The sequence below is a fragment of the Paramisgurnus dabryanus genome, chromosome 5 (assembly GCF_030506205.2).
Source record: "Paramisgurnus dabryanus chromosome 5, PD_genome_1.1, whole genome shotgun sequence".
Classification (NCBI taxonomy): domain Eukaryota; kingdom Metazoa; phylum Chordata; class Actinopteri; order Cypriniformes; family Cobitidae; genus Paramisgurnus; species Paramisgurnus dabryanus.
The window spans coordinates 45,772,297-45,798,493 of record NC_133341.1 but is presented as its reverse complement, the minus strand read 5'-3'; the positions used below and the strand labels follow the sequence as shown (position 1 = coordinate 45,798,493).

At 39.2% G+C, this 26,197-nt stretch overlaps 1 protein-coding gene across 3 annotated transcripts in view; it reads right to left on the bottom strand.

Moving 5' to 3' along the window:
- The window catches only part of dlg4a (discs, large homolog 4a (Drosophila)), a 108,652-nt gene that overhangs the window by 58,774 nt on the left and 23,681 nt on the right, over window positions 1-26,197 (bottom strand). The window contains exon 1 of one of the 3 annotated variants that reach the window (XM_065284420.1): window positions 19,517-19,704. The exons of 1 other annotated variant lie outside the window; for it this stretch is intronic. In XM_065284420.1, the coding sequence (XP_065140492.1) occupies window positions 19,517-19,558 (42 nt within the window). In that variant the 5' untranslated portion in view covers window positions 19,559-19,704. Of the gene's footprint in view, window positions 1-13,297; window positions 13,504-19,516; window positions 19,705-26,197 lie in introns of those variants that run through there. One more of the 3 variants, XM_065284419.1, reaches the window with a different exon arrangement.

Genomic DNA, 26,197 nt, shown 5'->3' with positions numbered 1-26,197 from the left:
AGAGAACATATTTTACAGTAATGTAACAGTGGTCTCGTACACACTGCATATTAATTCAGTTGTCACTTCACCTTTTAATGCTTAATCCTGTTTTGTACTAAAAACACAAAGTTCAGTAATTTACGGGACTGAAAACCGCATTCTACAACCGAATTAACTCTCGCAAAATGCAGGTAGTGACAACCGCATTTACAGAAACTCTGCATAGTGTGTATGTAACTGAACTGAACAACTAGTTAATAAAGTATTTAAACATACATCATGGACATGACAGGTCTTTTTTCTAAAAAAAAAGAAGGGGAAAAAGTCTTTTGTGTGCGCGGTGCAAAAAATGACAGGCACGAGCGTTTGCTGACTAGTGTTGCCAGATCTTGCACAAAAATAAAACGGCAACAAGAAAAATCCAAAAATAAACCGAAAGAAATCCAAATGCTTTACCTCAAAGATCAAAATATTGGGACTGGAATCTTCAAACTTTAAAAACACAAAACAACTTGATCACTTCATGAGCCAAAAGCCATAAACAGTTAAGTGTCAAAACCAGCAGCGTAACGAGCCAACACCGGGCCCCTAAGCAGGATTATCAAGGCGGGCCCTTTACTACAGCACGTGATGACGCAATGTCCACAAGCAGGCTACAATTTATAGGATAGGATCATAGAGACATTAGATAACTGACAAAATCAGAAATAGCCTACGCGCACCACAACAAAAATATAGCACTGGTGACAGCGCACCATAACATATGAAAAAACACTGCTGGTGACACTGACAGCACACTATAACATATTGTTACTCACTGCTATGACTACACACACATACACATAGGTCTAATTACATAAAAAAGATGCTCACTTACATTATAGGCTATAGCGTTACATTATAACCCCATTATAATTTATAGCGGCATTTTCCGGGCTTCAGTTCTGGATGGCATGATGCACACAGCAGCTCTAAACTTCAACAAAACACAGCTCAATCATTACATACGCAGGATCAATCCATACCGTTTGAAATCATGTGTTTACTTACTGCTGCACTTTGTGCTTTGCATTAGGTGTCTGGTGTAGTGTTTGGGTATTTAAAGCATTATCGTTTCTTGTTTGTGCTAAGAAACCAAAAGATACAAATCATCAAAAGTTTCCACCTCATTCGCGAATGGTGCTTTTTGTGCATTTTGCGGTTCATGCGAATTTGCGGCAGACGCCCGAGTTGAAAAATTTGAACTTTGGCCGCGTTAACCAATCAGGAGCCTGCTTGCTGCTGTGATGGCAGCCTCGCCCGGAGTCACTCATTCAACCTGAAGGAACGCTTGATATTATCCATAAGCAGTCACCCGGAGCTATACGACACAAGTTCTTATTTCTATAGAGGAGACAGGAATAAAAAGGACCTCGCTTTGAAGAGTGTCAGTGAGGACCTGGTAAGTTGTAATACACATTTCACTTTTGAATCACGTGACGTTTATCGACCCGCGCCGTTTATCGACCCTTGCCGTTTATTTCCCCCCTATAGTAAGGTTACCAAATACAAACCGGTAACTCTCTCGATACAGTAAATGCACAATCAACATCAGTCATCTTGCAAACAGACAACCGCATAGCACTGGCCCCTCCCACAAGCAGCGGAGTTTGCCTATGACGCGCGTCAAATGCTTGCTTTTTCTGCAGGGCTACTTCGCTCTACACCCGCGAATGCATTCAAACTGTTCAAGTGGCAAACTAGGCGCGGTAGCGCGATTTTGACACCTGAAAGCTAGACACCTGAAAGCTTGGCTCTAGCAGTTAGTTGATGAATTGCAATTTAATTCACTTCTGTGTTTGAAAATATGAAAAATTTACATTACTGTTATAGTGACCAAAATCACCACGATTTACAATATTATCATGGTTTTGTAAACAATTTCTAGAAATGTGAAAAAGTACTTTGTTTTAACCAAATTTAAAATTGATTTTACACGCATAAACATCAAACAAAAACATTAACATTACTCATGGCACATTTGGGGTTGTGAAATAAATGTTTATCTAGTTCAGATAAAACACATAAGTGCATAAATCAGATTTTCATATAATCACAGGACAAATCAGCAAGTCTGTCTGCGTATGTTGTGAGAAATCGGGCATACTTTATGACCCAGGAGTACGCTGCATGACACCTGCACTCGCAAGCAGTAGAAAGTAATTTTAAACTCATCAGATCACATAATTTATGAATATAAATGAATATAAAATATGGATCTATCTAAAGAAATATTAAGTAAACTGTATGAGATTTTCCTTAATAGGAACATTTTGGGGATTTAAATTCAGTCAGTGAAGCTCTGTCATGGGAACAGTCGTGAATGAATTTGTTTGCTTCACGTTATTGCTTAAATTGGTTGATCCAGGAGGACAGGGGTTTACGAGCCATGACACTGGAACGGTTAAACGGTAATAAAAAAATGATGCAGTAATACTAAACACTGGACATTTTTATTGCGGGTTAACCATTAAAGAGGACATTTCACATAACTTTTTTAAATGTAAAATATATCTTTGGTGTCCCCAGAATACAATGTGAAGTTTAAGCTCAAAATATCATACAGATAATTTATAATAACATCTTAAAAATGTCACTTTGTAGGTGTGAGCAAAAATGTGCCGTTTTTGGGTGTGTCCTTTTAAAATGCAAATGAGCACTAAATGGCAGTGTCGCAGTTGAATAGTGCAGATCAAGGGGCGGTATTATTATAAGATGATCCCCTTCTGACATCACAAGGGGAGCCAAATTTCTATAACCTATTTTTTTCATATGCTTGCAGAAAATGGTTACTGGGTTAATCTTTCTCACATTTTCTGAGTTGGCAGAAGCACCGGGCACCCAATTACAGCACTTAAACATAAAGGGGCTGTTTACACTTGGTATTAAGATGTGTTTTCATCGATCGGATCACAAGTGGACGAGAGAGACACATTACGTTTACACCTGGTATTTAAATCCGTCTCTTTTGTCCACTTTCAAACGCTTCTGTCCTGAATACTGTGAGGGGATGGTCTGTGAGACGCTGGGCGAGTCTCTCTGCTGTCATTCAAACGCGAGCGGGAGTAATTATGAGTTTATATGGACGCAAACTAATATTATGTCGAAGTCCGCTGCTTGTTTAGCAAGTATACATGCTGCACAGTGTTTTGTACGTTTATATGTTGGAGCTTTCTCTGAATTTTCAGCGAAATTGATGAAATAGGATCGCGCAACTTTCACGCTTTCAAAACGAAACTACGGAGAACACCCGCAGTAGTTTTATCAATGAAAGGCTAAAAATAGCGCTGTTCACCGTATGTTCACGCCAGAAGTCAAAAAAAGACGTAAAACTTGTGTTTAATACCTCAGATTAGATAAATGGGCGGAGAGAAGGCGGTCGCGTGTGGCTGTTTGAACACATTCAACCACATTGCGTTCCGCAACTCCAAAGCGATCAGATCGAAAGTGGTTTCGACTACCTCTGGATGTGGTTGAAAGTGGTCGAAAGTGGACACGTTCAAAACGTTTTGAACACCGTTTACACCTGGCATTAACGTCGTCCACTTTTGATCCGATCGACGAAAACGCATGTTAATGCCAAGTGTAAACAGCCTCAAAAATTCACATTTTCATGATATGTCACCTAACAAAGATAACAGACAAAACCTACAAAACTAATTTTTAATTTCATGAATTCTTTTACATATACTATGATAAAACTATTAACACATACAATATAAAAACAGATTTAGATTCCATGTTGGCCTAGAGATAGTAACTAGAATCCCTCTTGAATAGATCTTCCAAAGAATAAACTAAACAGAGATGCTAACACTAAAATATTGCTTGAGTAAACATGCTTTATATTAAAGATCTGATGTGATGAAACCAGCCTTAAAGAGACTTGTGTACTGTAAATGTGCTGAAATACTTTGAAGAAGGAAAACTCCCGTCATGCACGGCTGAAGAAATACGCATGCAAGTACACAAAGTCCTGCCTTAATAATAAAACATCAACAGTTTTGGCTTGGTGCAAAGCTGTATTGATTGTCTGATTCTTCTACTGCAATAAGAACAAGCAGGTTTAATGTCTGCAGAGAGTTACCGGATCCATTAACATCCCTGTTCATCTAAATGGCAGCTGATTGGCTGGCACACGCTGGCAGACAGGAGAAAAAACACCTGGCACTGCCACTTAAAATGATAAGAATTATCTGCAATGCATTTGTTGCCTGCAAAAAATGGGAATTTAATTTCTACATGGAGCAGGTCGCCACTGTGTTGAGATCACCTGAAAACTTATTTCATTTAATCTGTGATAGTGTTAATAACTTAATATCTGTTTTGCATGACACTGAATCAATGCTAATAAGTTAATAGTCTAAGCTACAGTAAGCGTCTTATCCATTCTGCTGAGTCTCACAGACTTAAATACAGCATACATGTTAATGTATATAAGAACTATTGAATGTTACCAAGGGGACTATTTTCAGGCGCTGCACAATATCATTGTGCCTGCTGCACCCATGATACGGCAGCACAGTCCTTGATTATTATGCCAGACTGAGAGTATAGTTCCTACTAGCCATATCTACCTAGAAAATTGCAACTTTTAATTATTTTCCGTTGGTCTTAGTACACAACTACAGAAGAATCAAGTTTTAAATAGGAAAAATATTGAAGCTCTTTGGTCATATGAGCGAGATGCTAATGGTCTAATCAGATTTATTGAACTTTGCTAAGCTATGCTAAAAGTGGTACCGCCAGACCCAGAGATCAGCCGAATGGATTCCAAAACTCAAATGTTTAACTATAGGGGACCTGGAAATGAGCCTATTTTCAAACAAAGTGGAGTGTTCCTTTAGAACCAAAGTCACTCTGGACCCAATATACTGTTACACGTGCGTTTGCTTTTTAAACTGTTCACTTTCTCTTAAGACCTAAATCGTCAAGTTTATGGGGATACTTTTTGATGCATATGTGTATTTAAAGGGGGGTTCAATGGTATTTTAAGCATTCTGACTTATTAACACAGTTATAGAGTTGTTTCCTCATGCTAAACATAGGCAAAGTGTCAAAAAAGCAGCTGGACATGTTACAGAGTATTTCTGTGCCGAATGCAATTCGCCAGGGTTCGTACAAGTTTCGGAAAGTGTTTTTCGATTACAGTTCTAACTGACGTTTCAGGGGTTTTCTATACGTATCACTTCTTTACATGGGCACTTCCCACGGAAAACCCCTCCCACACGTCAATCCGTGGGAGACGCTAGAACTTACAAACATTCACATCACGCGACAGCTCTGTTTAATTTCAAAACTCAACAATGGCACGAATGAAGAAGTGTGTTTTGTGGATGTAAGTAGAAGAAATCCAGCCTTATGAAAACAATGGATATAGTTTATTATCCGGGGTAGCAGCGGAGTTTTGTGTGTGTGTTTGATGCGCTGGATTTTCCCAACAGGGTCACGAGTTGCATGCGGTAAGTAAGACTTCTGTCTTATGTTGTAAATATGCGCGTGCATATTATATAAATGACACGAACATGTAGTGAATCATAAGTTATAAGTGTTGTATAGTGTTGCATGACTCGTACTCGCTCCACCCGCGGTAGTAACTCCTCCTTCATTTTTTCGTACGTTATCGGAAAGATTCGGTAAAGCTAATCTTTCTTTTATAAATCTGATTAAACTAAAGACTCTTCGGAGATATAAAGGATGTCATACTACTCTATAGGTACTCCAGATTAACATCAGAAATGCAGAAACAGCGTGTGTTACGTGAGCTTTAAAGGCTCTGTAGACAGCCCAGGCTTCACAAACGGCAATATCAACATAGTGGCCAAACCTAGCACCACAAAACAAAACAAAGTGTTCCAGCCAATAAACGACAAAAAGGATTTGGGGGTGGGGGTTGGGTGCGTTCATGAAAGCACGGAAGGGAGGGGGAGGAGTTAACTACGCTCCGTCTGTTTGAAAACAATTCAAAAGTCAACAAAAACTAACGTCTCGCAGATTCGCTTAGAACGCCTTTAAGGCCAATAAAGTGCCAAAAATGCTCAGAAGTGTAATAAGCAGCGGAAGCGTGGCTTGCGTGCTCCTCTCCTACAGAAACAGTGCACGCATTAAGTACTGTCGATTGTGTTTCAATGGCTTAAAATCACTTGTTTTTAAACTGTGGATCCTAAATACGTGTACAAAGTTATGTTTTTGTGAACACTCACACAGCAACATAACGTGGGCACGTAACCTCGAGACGGTAGTCCAAAATCTCTACCAGTTGACTAATTTCTACCGGTTTATCATACCAACCGGTTTATTGCCCACCCCTAATGTCAATAAGGTTGTTTCGGAAAAAAATATATGTTGGCTTACATGCTGAATATAGTGTATTAGTACATAGTGTCGATGAAAAAGTTGAAGATTAAAATGAGAATCTGTGGCAAAATTTACTCACCAGCACATCCCTGAAGACTCAATTTGTTTTGTTTGTTTATGTTTTGACATTTAAAGATGTTTTACTATTTAAATTCTGCACAAACATTTAAGGCTTAAAATATCAAAATAGAAAAGATTAAATTTGTAAACCTCAATAGTGTGAGGCCTTTGCACTTTTAAAAGTACACACGTGAATACCATGGACTGTCAAAAAATATAGACGTAGTGTCACCCATAGGTTTGAAAAGAGCTTTTTTGAAGCCAAAAGTTGGCGGGGCTGCCGTCACCATTTTGGCCACACGTGGATAACCAAAAATTGGTAAAGAGGCGAGACGTGGGTGAAGCTGAGATAGCTAAAACCACCCCTGCCTAGCTCAACGATGGTACTAGTGACAGCAGTGGCAGTTCACCCGTCACTCAAGTGGCCACACCCTTAATTATGCAGAACTTTAAAACTCAAATTTAAACGGATGAGTTAGAAAAAAAAACTCACCCCTCACAGTTGAAATGAAGGACAAAATTAGCTGTATAGACCAAAATCTCTTTTTGTACCAGGCTGTATAAATAATTTTCTGCTGTAAGGTTGGGCATTTTAGCATGGGGGTCTATAGGCATTGACTTCCTTTTGGAGCCAGCCTCTTGCGGCCCGTCGATGAATTGCAGTTTAAGTCATTACCGTATTGGCTTCATCAGAGAGTTTGATAGGCTGGCCATTGGTGAATACTCTAATTTATTTTATTTTTTTGCTATCATACGAAATATTGAATTGAGTAATATTAATGCTTTAATATGATAAATCGATTATGAAAATAATCATTAGCAGCCCTACTGTAAATGGTAACTCTTGCTTATGCTTTCTTTAAATGTGCAACTGATATGTGATAGCCCTGTGTGAACTGATACCCTTTGTACCTAAACCTCTGAGGTATTTAAACTTCACATCCTCCTCGCTGCAGCCTGCCAACAGCATCTTTAAAACTTCATCACTTATACAACACATCTCACAATTCTCTGGACAATTTCAAAATATTCACACAGAAATATCACATTCACACACCACTTAAAATCTTATAATAACATAACACAAACACACATTTGTATCATACTTATTATTCATTTAGTTATTTTTCAAGATAACTGATAACAGTATTTTTCAGTTTTATAAATGTCTTGTGTGTTTTAAAAAAATCAATAATGACAGCACAACAGACACGTCAGCACTTCAACACACCTACGGCCAAAAGCGAAAGCACCGTGGACAATAAATAAAACACAGACTGAAGAGTTGGAAAAACTGAAACAATACGATACGTCATGGATTCAAGAGTGGCACCAAACACTCAAATGTCTGACACACACAGTATCAGTAAGAGAGAGACACAGAGACAAAGAAAAAGAGAGAGAGAGAGAGAGAGAGAGAGAGAGTGAACCTGCATCCTTTTCATACCTCTGTATAAACAAAAGTAAAACACAAAACTTTATCAAGACTGTGAATGACCTAACACAGAGCTTTTTATGTGTTTAAAAAACCGAGATAAACACCGATGTTTGACATATAGGGGCCCTATTTTAACAATCTGAAACGCAAGAGCGAAGCGCAAAGCGCAAGTGACTTTGTGGAGGGATCTTGGGCGCTGTTGCTATTTTCCCGGCGGGAGAAATAACTCTTGCGCCAGGCGCAAATCAATAAGGGGTTGGTCTGAAGTAGGTTCATTATTCATAGGTGTGGTTTGGGCGTAACATCAAATAAACCAATCAGAACGCTATCCAACATTCCCTTTAAACGCAAGGGCGCAAGTTCCATGGCAGGTTGCTATTATTATGACGGATTTACCAGGCGCACGCCAGGAGCGGTTCACACCCGAGGAGATCGACGTTCTTGTAAGAGCAGTCAAAGACAGAGAAGGTGTTTTGTATGGGGATAGGAGAAACCCGCCCAAATCAGCGTAGGTTAAACAGGCGTGAGAGGAAATAGCCACAATTGTCTCATCAGCTGGCATCCCCATCGTTGCGCCAAGCGCTACAATGATGTCAGGAGACGGGGGAATCCCAAGCTTGCCAGCATAAATCAGGCATGCCGTGTAACGGGAGGTGGATCTGCCTCAGGACCTGACGCCAGCAGAGGACATCGCTGCGTCCACCCTCACCGCTGAAAGGGTTTGGGGGCTTTGAAATCGGACCCAAGAAACGCAAGCAAGGTCCAACCACTTACAAATCAAGTTCATATACATTAAGGTTTCTTATGAAAACATTTTAATTATTATTTACATAAAATAAACGTAATACAGCCACACAACAAACTTATGAAAATATTTTAATCATTATTTGCATGATAATTTTTTTACGCAGCCACACAATAAATAAAAACAATCACCACAATGCTCACCACTATGATTTCCCTTATGTCATGTGTTAATATTTTTTATTGTAACAATTTATGATTTGCAAAAATAACTGTTGCATCTGTGTAGATTAGATAAGCAAAGTGTATGCGCGTTGTGCATGCTATACATTATGGTCAAGCATGCGCCCTTAAAATAGCATAATGAACTACGCGCAACGCGCCACTGACTTTAGACTACTTTTTTTTGGTCAGTGGCGCAATTGTTTTTTGAAACTGCAAAATAGCATCAGGGATGGTTTGCGCCGGAACACGCCTCCTTTTTTGCGCTGAACCGCCCAGGGAGCGCAAGTTCATTCCCTAGTTTGCCGACGTGCGTCTGTGGAGGGAAAAACCCGCTGTGCGCCGGTGAAAAATACGAATGATACATGCGTCACTGACAAAGTCAATTGCACTGGGTGCAAGATAGGGCCCAAAAAGCCACAGGTCGCTGTAATGTTCATTGAAATGTGTTTAGAAACCATATCACCGTTATTGGACAAAAATCTATATACCGCAAAATATACTGATATTGACTTGTTGTCCATAATCTATGGCTCAAACTACTGAACTGATCCACTTGTTTAGCTGGGTTGATATGATTGGTTACGTGTTTGTGGCGTAGGAAAACAAGGCAATTTCAAAATGCCGGAATGAGTCTGTCTTTGGAAAACTTTAATTTTATGGAGAAAATACTCCGCAATGATGTCGAATGATGAAATTGCCCATTAAAAACCCCACATAGACATATAAATAACAATAAAAACTTGATTTTCACCACGGGGGGACTTTAATGTCTCTAATTGGCATAATAAAGACACAGGAAAAATCTTTTACCATGCCAATAAAACTGTAATATGGGCCAGAAATATCAACACAAGACTTTATTATGTAACCCCACTGACAATATGTGTTTTAACACACAAGCCGTCACTGTTCTCATTATCAAACCACATCATTTAACTCAACTCTGGATCACACATTACTCGCAATCCCCGTGTGCACCACACCAGCAAACCATTTAGCTTTCGAATACCATCTGTTTCTGTGAGTGGTGCAGTGAGATATTGGATTGATAAAGCTGTACACATGCAATACCCATGAGCACAGAAATAGAGACGGTCAGTTGAATGCCACACCCATGAGGTGTGGTTTACATTACATATCATCTAAAAGAAACAAGAACAGATCAGATGATCATAAATCAATTAATCTGAAACATGTAGACAATTACTAATACTTGTTATTTAAAATAATAATAACTTGACAATCTTGGAGGAACTTGACACCCTATGCACTCCATCAGCCTTACAACAGCCCTACTAACAGTGTTAATGCATTCAGAACTGATGCCTGCTGTGTTGAGTCTGAATGCTAGCAGACAGACAGACAGACAGGCAGTAAGAAATTCATCCACCATCATTTATTATTCATGAAACCTCTTTGTGAAAACCTGATTCTGTTCTGTGTGTCTTTAGAGGGCAAGGGACGCATTTATTCTCAATGACAGAAGTGTTCGGAGACTGAGCTCATTATTACACAATGCTTACATTAACACTATAGGTGCGCTCATATTATACCTAATCGGACCGAACAGTGCCCGAGCGAGATTGCCACAAGCTTGCACTCACACTTTTATTGATCTGTGCCCAAGCACGCAGCGCTTTCGTCATGAGGATGTGATTGTTTAGAAGAAAACAGAAAGTAAAGCGCCATCTCAACACTGGACCCCATCATCCCATCAAGTAAAAACAAACAAGACAAGCGCAGTAAGTCCACAGTAAGTCCTGTTACTGACCAAACTAAATATATAACAAATGCCATCAATTCAACCATATCTACAATATGGACTTGTCCTCAATTGTACAGTAATTTTGACAATTCATCTAAAGTTTTGGCTGGTAACTTTCTTACCTTGTAAAGACTTTTGTACAGTTCTTTAGAAGTATGTAAAGGATGAACTCAGCTCTTGACTTTAATCCAAGAACAGGTAGTTTATCTTCTTGACTTTCTTCTTCTTAAAGCAACACTATGTAGTTTCCATGTAAAAATGACTTGCAGCTCCCCCATGTGGTTGAAAAGCGCAACAGTGCCTGGTATCAGACACTCTTCTGCAGGCAGGGGGAGGGGCGGGGCTGTGTTTCCTACCCTCCACCGTCACTTTCAGAGTGTGCTTGTAGCAGCTAGGAGGCTGCTCAGGTTGCAGCAACAGTACAATTTGTCCAGTTAAAAGTTGTTCTATCACTGAAATAATTTTAGAGACATTATTTAAAGGTAAAAAAAAACTACATAGTGTTGCTTTAAAACTGAGTACATTTTTTGTTGGAGCTTCAGTTTATGCACTATTCTGAACAGACAAGAAGCCCCTGTGATGAACAACTATTTATTTACAGTGAGGCACTTTTATCACAGATAAAAGCAGACAGCAATGTTTTCTAAATAGTATAGTAAACTTACAAAGAGTCCACAAGTTCAATATTTCAATATTTTTTTCACTAAATGGGTGCTATAACACAAATCTTGTGTTTTTTAAAAGCTTTTATTCACAGTTACAAAAAAACTATTATGATTTAAAGATGACCTTTGTTTATGTCTCCTCCTATTCACAAATTTATCAGGAATAGGTTCTGCATAGACACATAAATGTGTGCCTTTATTTGGCCAAACTGATGCCACATCCATCTGTCACACTGTGTGTGTGCACATTAAGCATTCAAGCATAAGCCATGAGATCAAAAGATGGGTAAAATCATGAACCAAAATTCACTCAACTGCGTCTAAACCCTTGCAAGGTGATGTAGCTTTAATGAATTAGTGTTCTTAAAAGTAACTAGAATTTAGGAAAAAAACAATTATGATCAACCAATAAAGATCTCAAGAGTGTTGTCTTATAAAATAAGACATAAAGGAAGCACATAAAGCAATATGAATTATCGGACATGGAAAGACTGAGTCTGCAGTACATAAAATAAAAATTCTCTGCGTATCACAGTCAGTACATCTGAGTCCTATACGGTCCTCTCTCCACACCATTAGTTTCTCAAGGTCATCTCAGTCACTATCTGTGTCTCAATCTATTTCACACACAGGAAGTATTGATCCTGCTTGAATCCCGCTGTTCTGACAAAAGAACAAATGCAATTCACGTCTACACGAGTGACATTTGCGTGCTTTAATTAAGCAGTTTTGGCTCATCATGCTCAAACGTTAACCTCTTTTAAAAAAAAAAAAAATTAGTGGTGGAAGCACTGCACTGTGTAGCTGTCTGGTGTCCGGGGCTAGTTGTCACAGAGGAAGTTGTCACAGTAAGGTTTTAAGTCCAATTGCTCGTTTTCTCTGTTGTAAGTATGAAAAACTAATTTTTAACTAAATTTCAATATCACCATCATTTTGTAATGCAGTAACTCTTGGGTAAACAAGTAAACTTAATAAAGACTAATGGAATGCATTAATGTTCAACCGCACACCCATGGTTGTGTCATAAAGAGACAAAAATAACAAAATTACCTATGCTAAAGCTTATATTTGACCCAACCATGGGTCACTGTAAAAAAACTGTAATTTTACTGTTTTATTTTACAGATTTTCCACGTTTTTTGAAATACAGTTTAAAATGATAAATTTACAGAAATATACTGCAAATGTACACATCCACTGTAAAATCAAATGAAAAACACGTCAATGTGCATGAACAGGTTCATTTATAACCCAACACTTGGGTTTGTCCCAATTTTGACCCAACCAAAATAACATATGATTTTTAAAATGGGTCCTACACAAAAGGCTATTCATCATTAATGTCATGTTGTCACATTTGGCAGTGATATTAGGCACACGTGTTTATTACTGTAATATTACAGTTTACAAATTACAATTTCTGAGGATATGTTGCACTTGCAATAAACAGCAGCTCTCCTTTGTGACAACTCACACCATGCATTGTGCCAACACACTCAGCGCGTGTTTGATAAACTGTCATTCGTTTCTCCTAAAATCTTTTTTTTATTCTCCAATAACTGTGGAAATGTGTATCACTAGCTGCTCTCTGTAACACCCTTAAACGTCCAAGTTCCTCTATGGGTTATTCAGTATTGAGATGGACCCTTATGGTGTTTTGTAGAGAGCCATATTGCCTGACATCAGATCCCTGCCCGACCTTCTGATGTCTCTGGCATACAGCTGTAAAGAGACAGGTGGCTATCTGTGGCATCCAACATCACAACGAACGAGTGGGTTGTAAAGGATGGTGGATTTAACAGTGTATCTCCAAAAACCAAGTCCACTGAACCGGTAATGTACAGTTACAGTAATGTCATAAACGTGCATTTTTTTATTCATCATTCACTATCACACACTGCTTTCATCATTTGTGCGAACATATGTCTGAATTCTGTCACCAAACAAACATCATCGTATCGTCTTTCTAACATTCACACGAGAACCCAAACACAAGGAAAGAAAGGGACGCTCCTGGCTTACCTTACAGCCGAACATTAGCGACAGCGCGCGCTTGCTACATATAAGTTTACACTGGCACATCACGGGAGAGAAGCACTTGAGATTCCTCACAGGAGGAAACATCGCGTCGACACCCATAAACACGACACACACCGATTACCGGTTGCCCGCGCTCTCCTCAGCGCGCGGCCAAAAAATAAATCTCGCGACGCTCTGTGTTGCGTGAACCCCGGTGCATTCAAAACTCCCCTTCATCCTTCTTCCACGGTGATGCAGGAGGAGGTGGTTTGACACTGTGACGTAGAAGTTCGGTTTGATCATCAATACAGACGATTAAACGACGCCGACTAGTGGTGTCGAACCGGATTTCGTTTTCAATTTTTGAATTACATTCAAAACGCTTGTGACAAACACGGGTTTACATCGCCTTAATAAACACAACACGAGCACCCTTGTCAGAAACGTGTTAATGGGATTACCAATAGGCAACTGGTCACCAATTATGAGTGAAATATTTATTTACACATGCTGCAGGCGTAAGCATTTGGCAGATGTTTTATCCAAAACGTCATACAAAAATGGGCCATACAACGAAGCTGTTCATACTATGGACGACAGTATGTCCTTAAATACTTATTTGGGAGTTTTCAAAAGGCATCCACATAATAAAGATTCAAACGTTCATATTAATGCTGCTACTGATATACTCCAAGTCACTTCACTTCACTTCACTTGGTATTTGGAAATAAAATGTAGCCCACTCCTAAAGTATTTTTTAAGGTTTACAGTAGCCTAGTTAAAACAGTAAGTCAAACTTTAAGAAAACTACAGGGAAAACTACAGTTACCATGGTAAAATTTCTAAAGAGTGACGTTTGAGTGCCACGTTCAGTAATGTCTCACTTTATCAAACATCAAAATAAGTCAAGAATGCAGAGGTTTCAGGTTTAAAAAGACACGTGCCGTGTAACTATGGCGCCCTCTTGTGTATTAAGTGTAATGCGAACTGTCCATGGTGCTGAAATGTAGATCAAATTAAGCGCAGGTGACTCAGTCCATAATAAATCTTAATGTGAGCAAAACAACAAAACCATGCACTAAACAATTGAATTGGAACCGAAACATATTAAGTTGTTATTAGCTCTGGCCTTTGAAACATAAAATGAAAATGAAATGAAAATCATCTGTCAATCATGACCATCTCATAACCAAGCACTTTTTTGATGGAGTCGTGGAGTTTTGTTGGTGGCGCTAGAGAAGCAGGTGACAGCTGCAGTATTGTGCATTCATCTCAGGAGCGACTGCAGAGAGAAACTCACCACTCAGTGGTGACGTAAGTGCACAAAGACTGCCTGCGGTGGCAATACAGGACATCAAACTGTTGATGTTTCCTTATCCCTTTAACAATATAAATACTTCATAATTGTTAATTACCTTAAACGGATTAAGCCTATGCATTGGTATAGAGTGGCTCCCAAAAGTAGATATGCATGTCAGCCACACTAAAAAAAATGTGCAACAGCTACCATCTGTTTACTTCCATTTTCAATGACCTTTAAGAAATAAATCCTACTTGGTATTTATTCATCTAAGGCAATTAAGCTCAAGCATGTGGCTTAAATACTTGTATATAATAAAATGTTCAAAGAGTAATATTGACTTGTATCTGGTATCTAAAATGAGTAAGAAAAGCATACAGTTAATTCATTGCCATATTGAGACACACTTGAGCATGCGTGTGTTAATCGTTGTCTTTCCAATAAAACACACAGTTTCCATCGATATTTTGATAAGTAGGATAATGTGTACACAGGCTGTGGCTTTAGAATGTTGATGGCTGTGCTTAGGTTAAAGTAAAGGCAGTGAAGGCAGTTAACATCTTCAGTTATTATATATTATTGTGCAGTATCACCACTGAACAGTTTGAATCATGAAATCAGATTGTGGGGGTTAACTGGCAGAAACAGCTGTGCAAACTAGCTTTTAAATGGGATGCATAGTGGTACAAAACACTAAAGGGAGGAGTATGTGCACTATACCCTATCAAGAGTACCAGGACCATGAGAATACACCACTGACTTGGTGACATCTGCAGGATGTTTGACTACATACATTTATAAAACAAGCACATAATAAAAGACATTTTAATAATCAACATTGCAAAGCGCCAATAAACATATGCATAGTATGTTGTTTAATATCTCCCTTGAATTTCACATGCATTGCCTTGCTTCCTGTCCCACAATGCAACAGGGCAGAGCGCTCTGCAGCTGGCAGTGAATATATTTCTCCTATCCAGCTGAAAAAGCAGAGAAGGGGGACTCCATCCCCGGCCCGGAGACTGTTGCCATAGTAACATCTGCAGGGGCGGGGATTTCCTAGCGGTTAGCAAGTTGCAGGCTGTACATATATATGTGTGTGTGTGTGTATCTACACAGCAAAATCACCAGTGTTCAATGTACACTGCTGGTGTTTATATGAATACTACTAGACCTGGTGGTACCCATATACAGTATACACCAGTGTACATGTAACACTGGTGATTTTGCTGTGTATCATGATAAAATCTGACCAAACAGAATATACTCATATATTTATAAATAATGTATTTATTGTAGTTTCTTATCTCAAATCTAAATGAGTAATGACAAATGTATTCATTTAATAATGAGCATATCAAAAACTGCATTACATATTAAAACAAATTGCTGAAATATTAATGGCACGCTATTTGATCAAAAAATATTCATACTATAATCCAGTTTCCTGAAGAAACAACAAATCAGCATTACATTTGAGTTATAGATGGTTCACATTTAAAAAGACTTTATACTGTAAACGATGTCATCAATAAGTTAAAGCAACTCATTATTTATTATATAAGTTTAGATAGTATTTAACGTTTTAAGCAGTTTATAAAATTTATGAAAAAACTCTTTATTTTGTTTAAATACAATAATTTCTAAATAATGGCATCTACACATTCTGTACATCAGAATCATGATGTATAAATTAATCAGATGGTTGCTAAGGTGCTCTGAGGGGTTTCTATGGGATACCTTAAGTCAGATTGGCTGCAGTTTGGCTCCAGGAGTAGTATGTTTGATCTCATGACTGATTCTAGTATGTACAATATTTTTTTGCTTTGACAATGAATTCAAACTTGATTCATTAAAATCCAATTAGGCATTCTACACATGAATAATTTCCCAACGTCTATGTTATGACCTTCATAAAGCACCAAAACTCACTTTTGATTGGAAATATAAGCATCAGCCACCCTGCTAAGAATGACACAATCTTGTTTTAAACAACTTTGCCCGTCCTTTAAATCGTCCCGTATAACGAAGTCCATCAAGTTTCTCCATTAAGACATGAATCTGTTAGGTTGTTAGCATGATAAAACTGTTGGCAGATATTATGTCGTCACAGAGTAAACACCCCGGCCCTTAGCATGCACTGTAAAAAGGTTTTGTCAAGTAGCCTAAAGAATGTGCTTCACATGGTAGCATCAAAATTGTGGCGTTCTTAAAGTAAACAATATAAGGTGCACTCTTAAAAATAAAGGTGTTACAGAAAGTCCTTCACAGTGGTGCCATCTTCTTTAGAGGACCATTGCTTTCCTAACTTTTTTATAGTCTGAAGAACCTTTCTCCACTATAAAGAACCTATTTTGGTTCCTTAGGTGTTAGACCATTCAGCTGGTTCTTCTATTCATGAATATCAGCTCACAGACGTCACTCACATCTCAAACTTGTCTTCCGCCATTTTGAGTACCTGAAGTGGTCGCAAAAGAACTAGAAGCTATGCCTTCAATATGTTGTGAGCCTCAAAATCGCTTTTTTACAACATTAAGAAGGCTCGACACAACATGATACTTTGTTCGAAGTATCACCTGTGTCTCTACATATGAACTCGAGCATTGGGAACAATGTTTGTGTACACAGAGTTGACCACAAAGAAAGGTTTTGAACAACTGACTTTGTCTGTTTTGGCGTCCACTCGCCGCCATCTTGCCAGTCAAGATGTATCGATTGCCGAATGCGACGAAAGGAGGGAGGAGAGTAAAGATGGATAGCTCCTAAAGCATAGTTTCATATAAATGCATGGATAATTCGTTGTTTTGTCGCAAGTAGAAAACAATATTGACCTTCTAGTTGAGAAGGAGCCTCATTTGAGATTCATTAGTTCGCATTCGGAAATCGATTCTTTATGTCTAGCAAAGATGGCGAGCGGACACCAAAACAACCAAAGTCAGTTGATCCAAACCTTTCTTTTTAGTAAACTCCATGTATGCTTGCGTTCATGTTGTGTTGTGCCTTCTTAGTGTTGTAAAATTAGTGGTAGTTCAGTAGCAGCGGACAGCAGCTGGAAGAACGCATCAGGGATCGAGTAGGGATCACACCCTAACGTTGATATTTTTTGACAGTCTATGTGCAAAATGTTGTCGTTTGTAGCCATTTACTGTATCTGTACGAATTATAGACAGTAAAAGATAAGACATCCGTAAATCGTAGCTAGCTAATGCTTGTCAGTAGCCTACTGGTACTCGGTAGGTACTCAAAATGTCGGAAAAAGAGCAGATGACGTAAAAGGTCACATGACGGATATTCATGAATATAGCATCATGTAGCACCATTATTTTTTAAGAAAATGCCTAACTGGTGCATGAATTAACTTAGTCAAAATAATAATCCTGTTTGATTTTCAACATTTCGCCTGATGATGGAGCTTGTTAGGAACCCCAATGAAGACATCACACACGACATTGTCTCACTCCATCTAGATGTCATACAGGGCCAACAACTGACACAAGCATTCTGTCAGATGCTGTCACTATCATCTGTAACTTAACAGCAACCAAAAGCCATAATTTCACCGTCTAGGTTAACTATAGACCAGCTATGAGTAACCCACTTTTAGGCAAAATAAACTTAAAATTAGCTTTTGCTAAATAACTTGTGAGAAGTATGATATTACATGTAAGCAAAGTAATTTATAGATTTTATTTTTGGGCTAGGGTAAGTCGTCACTGACGGCCCAAATGTTGCCCTGCTTTAGCCTAGACGTCTGGGCTGTGTTTGGACGCCTATTAGATATCCTTTAAATGCAAAACTGCAGATCGAAATGAGTCGCCTCTTTCATGTGGTTCCCTTGAATAGTGCTTATATTTGTAGTGCCCATGTCTAAGGGTTCTTCTGGTTGACATAAGACCCTTAAAAATTACATTGGTCTAATATTGTCATTTTGATTCAGTATTTTTAAGTAATTTTTTAACACAAGACCAACTTGGTTAACCAGCATTACTAGAATGACCAAGCAACTTTAGTTTTGCTGGTGAACAGCATGGCTATACTTCATTTAATACAAGCTTGGATGTTTCTGGTACAGTCTACTGTCACCCATTTGACCTTTAACCTTTAGCCTGCTCCTGTCTCTCTCTCTCTCTCTTTCTCTCTCTCTCTCTCTCTCTCTTTCTGCTTTTACAGCATTGTACAGCATAAAGGCAATGAATATTATATGCCCACATTAGTGAAGCTACTTTATCGGAATAAGACGGTAAGTGGAATGGGGGATGCTTTGGAGCTCTACACCCAAACCCTCTGAGGTGCCATACCCACAGATTTTTGTGTTTTATGCAAACCAGCTTTGCCAAAACAACATCCTACTTATATTTACAGACATATGCTTTCTTATGTTTACATCCTTGAGGGATTTTGCGAGCAAAGCGCAAACACACAGACACACACCCATTTTACTTGTGGTCATAAGTAAGTAGGACGCCAAGACAGAAGCAGACTTTTAGACTGTCTAGATATAACGAACACATACACACGCACATATTCAAACCAAACCCACTCTTGGTTTAAAATGTGCACCAGAATGAAATAAAAACAGACACGGATTGCATGAATGAATCGAACTGATCAAACATGCACCACTGTCCCATCCATAAATACATTTTAGTCCAAGACTCACTACGCAGATCTTTACATTTTCATATTTTCCGGTTTTCTGTCTCACTTTCCAGACATAAACACACGCACGCACTCAAACACGTGTGTACGTGTGTGTGCGTTCTTCTGTGTAACATGCATCAACATAAATCAAGTGGCAGTTAGTCAGACACACTGTGGACTTACGCAGCACAGCAAAGCCATCAACAACACAAGCAACAGCGGTCCAGCATCAGCAAGAGAGGGATGAAGAGCTTTTACAGGAAGAGGAAAAACATACGTACCACACAAGAGCAGAGTAGAGGAAGCTTTATGCGAGCCCTCATCAGCCACAAACACCAACCCAAATGCCCGCAATGAGGGGAAAGAGGGTAAGAGACGGAGAGCGGGTAAATGGGGAAGGGAGGGTATGGGGAAGAGAGAGAGAGAGTTGAGGTTGGTCCAGCCTAAACACAATGAAACCTGGTAGACTGTTCTACCTCTGAGTCACAGAGCAGGTTTGTGACAGAGAGAGAGAGAGAGAGACAGAGAGAGAGAGAGAGAGCAGAGAGGGAGGGTGAGATGAGAGGAATATGAGAGAGAGAGGTTGACACCTATCTTTCTGGAAGGTTTCCCCTAAATGAAAGCAGTTGACACACTCTCTACAAAGAAAGACTTAGTAATTGTTTGCAGTCAATTGTAGCCTAAAATGTTCTTAAAGGGCACCTATTTCATTGCTAAAAAACAATGTTATTTTGTGTATTTGGTATTAAAAAACACATTTACCATAGACTCTCGGCTAGAGGTCTTCACGGGTCCCCAAAGTCCAACCCGAGCGGGTTTACAATTAACACGTGTGCCAATTTAACCCGAAGCGACAATGGTTTGAAAATAGGAAAAAGCAGTTGAGTAACCAATCCGTGAGAATGCCATGGAAAAAATTGCAAAAAAATTCTGTGTCTATCCCACGGAACTTTGTGAGATCATGCTGAAACAAACAAAGTCAAACACTTACAGTGTTAAACACTCACAGAGTCATGGTAAACAATTCAAAACCAACTAAATAAGAAAACAAACACTGGGTCAGGCCTGTCGCCCATAACTATGTCTGCAGCCAAACTGAAGGCACAACAGATCCATGCGGTGCTGCTTAGCTCCAGACCGTCCACAATCAGATAATAAAAGACTTAATGAGATGCCATTGCAAATGAAGCTACGAGACCAGGACAAATACCCCTTCTTCTTCAGTCACCCATGATGCCGAGTGCAGTGTAGGCCCTGTAGAGGGATTGCCCTGCAAAGCCTCTGCACCCCACCTCCACAGGTAAGCACCTTGTACCTTCATATTTCGCCCTCTTCCGCTCAAAACCTTCCTCCATTCGATCTTCCCATGGCACAGTGAGCTCCAACATTACCAGGTTCTTTGTTGCCTCAGATACCAAGCCAATGACAGGTCTCAAGGTAGTATTGACGACATGCTGGGGGAACTTAAGTTGAATGGACAAGTTCACTTTCAGCTGCCAGTCCTGTGTGGTGTTCAGAAGCCCTGATATTACCCTGGCAGATCTTTCTGGTTTCTCTCCAGCCCTGATGAAGCTGATGGTTAGCTTGGAGTAGCCTGGATGCTCTCTGCAATTGTTTTGAGCACCTGGTCATGCCTCCAGCGATACAGACCTTCCCACAAAGCTCTTGGACAACAGCTCAAGTTGTGCTCAAGAGTACCTTTCTCTGACACAGGGCACATCCTGATGTATCGACCAGACCCTAGGTGTACAGGTTGGACAGGCTGGGGAGGACGTCGTAGACTGCCTGCAACAGGAACTTGATGCGGTGTGGCTCTGCCCGCCAAAGATCAGCCCAAGTGATCTTCCTCTCCACAGCTTGTTCCCATCTAGTCCAGGCACCCTGGCGTGCCATTCCCACTGCTTTGCTGGACCTTTTCTCTTCCACCGCTGCCCCCGCCTCACCTTGAACTAGCTGCCTCTGCTCCTTTCCCCGAGCCTTGTTGAACAGCCCTTCCTCTGGCCACTGCTACCACCAGAACACCGGAAGTTTAAAGACAAGAATAAGGGTCTTAAGTCGCAGTCACACTAGACTTTTGGAAGTGAACTCATCAGACCAGAAACACAAGCTTGTGCGACAATATTTCGCAGGTCGCTGCATAGCAAAGCTCAAGTCTGGTGAACTCTGAGCTGCAGATTTGTATCACGCGGAAATATGTGACCAGTACAAAACCAGTACGTCACTGAGTGACCTTTCTCTCTACTATGAAGCACAAATGGATGGAGCCAAAGATCATATTGATAAACCGCTCCACTCCCCGAGCTTTAGACATCAAGTGCGCAGGTTGAAAAAACTGGATAGAGGATGAGAAGCAACACGTGTAATGGATACAAGAAGCCACTCAGCTCATTACAATATGCTAACTGGATAACACTTTATATAACTTATTTATAGTTTAAAGGTATAGGGGACGATTTTCTTTTTTTGAGTGGATCATCAAGACTATTGGTCATCCCAGTTGTCAATCAATCTGGTGATATGTTGACGTAAGGCCGTCATATGTGCTCGTCCCTAGGTTCGCTTTCTGCACATGGGCACTTTCAGGTGTATATGTGTGGTGGTCTACGGTTTCAGCCATTCATTGAAGCTCGCATTCTCATCGTGTTTTTTCAAAGGGTCGCAAGAGAAAAAGTGTTTACGAAAGAAACAAGACCACAGTGTTTTTGGGAGACTATTTCACACGCTGGCGTGCGCTAAAAGCACAGGTTGGGCTTCCCACGCAATGTTTCTACTCGACAGTTAAAGTTTGGCATATTTGGAGAAATCCATTTAAAATCACTGCTAGTAAAAGTTGATGTAAGCTATGATTAGCGATGCTAGCGGCATAAGGCACGAACCACGCAGACATGGTAAACATGCCGACAGCAACTTGTAAACAGAATGAAGAGAAGAACTATGCTCGTGCATGCACTCTCTCATGCACATGTTTAATAGGCGTTCCCTCTCTGGAGCAGGTAGAGTGTTGCGCAGGTGCATTTTTTTAAAAAAGTGGAGGGGCGGTTCTTTTCAAAAATTTGGGGAAATCTTCCGCTATACCTTTAATAAAATTATGTATGTTACCTGCAACAAAACCATTACAGATTAAATATAATAATTGTATTTACTAGCTGCTGACCTAAGATCAGCTGGAATCTCTATGGCTAATTTTAATTAAAGATTTGCTGATATGTTGTACCAAATATTTAAAGGAACAATCTACTTTTTTTGAAGAAAAGGTTAATTTTCCAGCTTCCCTAGAGTTAAACATTTGATTCTTACCGTTTTGAAATCCATTCAGCTGATCTCCTGGTCTGGCACTAGCACTTTCAGCGTAGCTTAGCATAATCTATTGAATCTGATTAGACCATTAGACCATTGCGCTCAAAAATAACCAAAGAGTTTCGATACACATGGTTAATTTCAATGGCAATGGGATAATGGGACTATTTTCGGGCAGTGCGTAATATCATTACGCCTGCTGCAGCCATGTTACATCAGCAAAGTCCTTGATTATTACGCCAGAATGATAGTATAGTCCCTGACCATATCTGCCCAGAAAGTCGCTACTTTTAATTTTCTGTCAGTCTTAGTACACAATGTAACTACAAAAGAGTCAAGTTTTAAATAGGAAAAATATTGAAACTCTTTGGTTATTTTTAGCACAATGCTAATGGTCTAATCAGATTCTATGGATTGTGCTAAACTATGCTAACAGTGCTAGCGCCAGACCCGGAGATCAGCTGAATGGATCCCAAAACGGTAAGAATCAAATGTTCAACTCTAGAAGGAGCTGGAAAATGAGCATATTTTCCAAAAACTTGAATGTCTTTTTGTGTATCTTATGCCTAAAAGTAGTCAGTGGGATTGTATGATTCTTTGGTTTATAACTTCTTATTCTGAAAGTTTGATCAACTGTGCATTATTATGTGCAACAAATGCATATAGAGTTACATCTATTAATTATTATTAAAGTATTTCTTAGTAATGCAGTTATTTTTGGGGAAAATGTAAATAACTGCATTGCAGGATGATTTAGGTGTGGCCCTACATTTTCTGCTTGCGCTCCTAAGATTTTCAGTCAGGGGCTACAGTGCTCCTCGTAAAAAGGTAAGTCTGTATCTCTTTACTTTAACAATTAGACCTTTCAAATATTTGGAAATGGGTGGGGCATTCAAACGTGGTCACCCTGGGGCACAACACATAATGTTAATCTGGGCCTGATCTCAGCCAAATATGGTCCTATCCTAACAAACCTTACATCAATTGAAAGTTTATTTATTCAGCTTTCAAAAATATGACCTAAATGACTGATTCAGGGTGACATATGGTCTAGTTATGAGTAACACACTTCTAGGCAAAATAAACTTGAACTTGATTTAATGGCATACAGTAAGTATAAATTACTCTCAGATATTGAGATTTGATTTAAGAAATAATTGCTATTCCTTTCTTTTCATCAAAGCTGACATAAGCCCATTTTCTGACATTGCTGAGATCCCATTTAAACCCAACAGGGTCCTTAATTAAAAGCTAGACACTTAATAATACATCTTCATTTGACCTCCATTGCCAACTACCACTTGAGAAACAACTGAGATGGGATTTCAATTTCAACATCTTCAGATGTGCCGTTGTCAGTTGCCATCTCCTGTACTCGATGCTCTACATCTGCTGCCAAATGAATGTATTTATATTTGCGTGTATCTACGTATGAATACGCCCACGTACAGACGTTTTCATTTATCTATGATTATGTCATCACACACACCTCTCACTAGGTTAAATATAACAAATTTTCCCATTTTATTACCATACGTTTCCAAGCCCTCTTTTTCTGCTCGCTGTCACAAATGAAGTGTTATTATACAAATATACTCATGCATTATTATTTTTTGCTTATTTTTGCAGTCCTTCTCCCCCCTCTCTGTTCTCTACATGACACCCTGCCACGTTGTCATGGCAACAATCAGGACCCAGTCTCGGTTGCCAGGCAACTCACTTCACCCGTAAGAGGAACATGAAGATAAAAAGTCTGAAACAAACAAGCCACATAAATCACAGGTTGGTTTTCTCATAATTTGTAAATGTATTCCAGTACCAGCAGCTCAGTAACTCTCGCATTCCTTAAACAGACACAACTGTCCTATTTCAAACATTAAAACGCATAGATCTGACATCTGCACTGTCAAACTGTAGCAGATGCTTTCTGTACAATACTACAGACAGTACTTTTATCAAACACAACCATCTGGTGATCCCATAGGCATTGTTTTTAGTGAGGAAGCACACAATGGCAGTGATGAGCTGTTTAACAGTTTGTCTGGCCGCTAGAGATTGTGGGATGCAGCTGGCTGACGGTGTAGTTCTGTACCGGGCCACTAAGGGGCAGTGTGTGACAACTCGGCCCTTGAGCTACTGATCTCTTAATTGTGTGTGTCTGTGTGTGTGCGTGCGCACGCGTGTGTAATTGCTGGGCATTATAGTATTCAGTTGTGTCAAACCCCAAGCTACCCACAGAGCTTGAAATCTATCCTTATATAGACACAATAATCTAGCATGGAGATTTTTAAAACCTAAAAATCTGGAATTGGCGCATTATTTGAGCCTACATTTATGTAACACTTACACACAGTCATTTAACACTTACACACACACAGTGATATTTATAGTCAGGGGTTTGTTCAAAGTATGAGCAAGCATCACTAAAACTGCCATTTGACCTTTAAAGACAACGGGACAAATCTACTTTAGTGTTTGTCTTTCTTTCCTGTGATACTGTTGTTCAAGTCTTCATGTCATTATAAAGTCCAGGCAGCCACTGGTGTGGCAGTAGCAGCTTGCATCATTAAAAAAATGAACCCTTTCCTTTTTCACCTTGACACTCAGACAGAACTTAAACTGGAGCCTGTGGAGAGGAGCATATTTCCTGCCAAATCATGACCATACCTCCACTTATTTTCATTAATTACTTTTATTCTAAGCAAACAATTTAGTTTACACTACACAATTTTAGTTTATAATCTACTTTACACTATAAAGTGCATGTGTCCAACCTAGAAGAGTGCAAAAACAAAACAATACACACTGTAAATGCCAACTTAATATTAGTCAAAAAGTTAAAAAAAGGTGGTTCAATTGACTGGCTGACCAATTTTTGACAGTGCACTAATTTGAAGAGCACCTATTTTCCGAATGACGTTTTTTAATTTCCTTTGGTGTGTGAGTGTGTATTAGTACATGTTAACGATATGCAAAAGGTACCCCAAAGTAAACAATGAAGCGAGTTATCGTCTCCAACGCAAATCTATTTTCTTGGACTACAACAAACACACGGATTGTAGGCAACAGTTTACTTCCTGGGATTGGTGATGTAGAAAAGACCGACATTTTCATAATTCCTCCCGCTTCGGACTTGTAAGTTAAGCCTGTAAGTTAACTCCTGTTAGCAACCGAATCTTTCAAACATGGTAGGGAGCATCAAGTTTCCGGCTGAGGTATTCAGGCCAATCACACCGTACAGATTAGCTGGCCAATCAGGGACACAGAGATTTACAAATACATGCGTGTCAGGAAGAGAGTGAAGTCTGGAGCTACAAAAATTTACGATATGTGGAAAATAATGTGTTTTAAACCATAAACATTGTATTCTAACAAATACACAAAATAACGTTGTTTTTAGCAATGAAATAGGCGCACTTTAATTTCAATTCAATTTATTTATAATAATAGAACAATGTTAACCACAGTGCTATACAAATAATAAAATATTAAAATATAATAAACACAATAATTATAAAATATTTAAATTTGCAAACACTAGACTAGACCCTTACATATCAAATTTATGAAAATCTTAAAACAACGTCAGACTCAAAACCAGTAACGTAAAATCAAAACCAGTAACATCAATAACTCAGAACTCATGTAGGATCAAAGGCCAACAA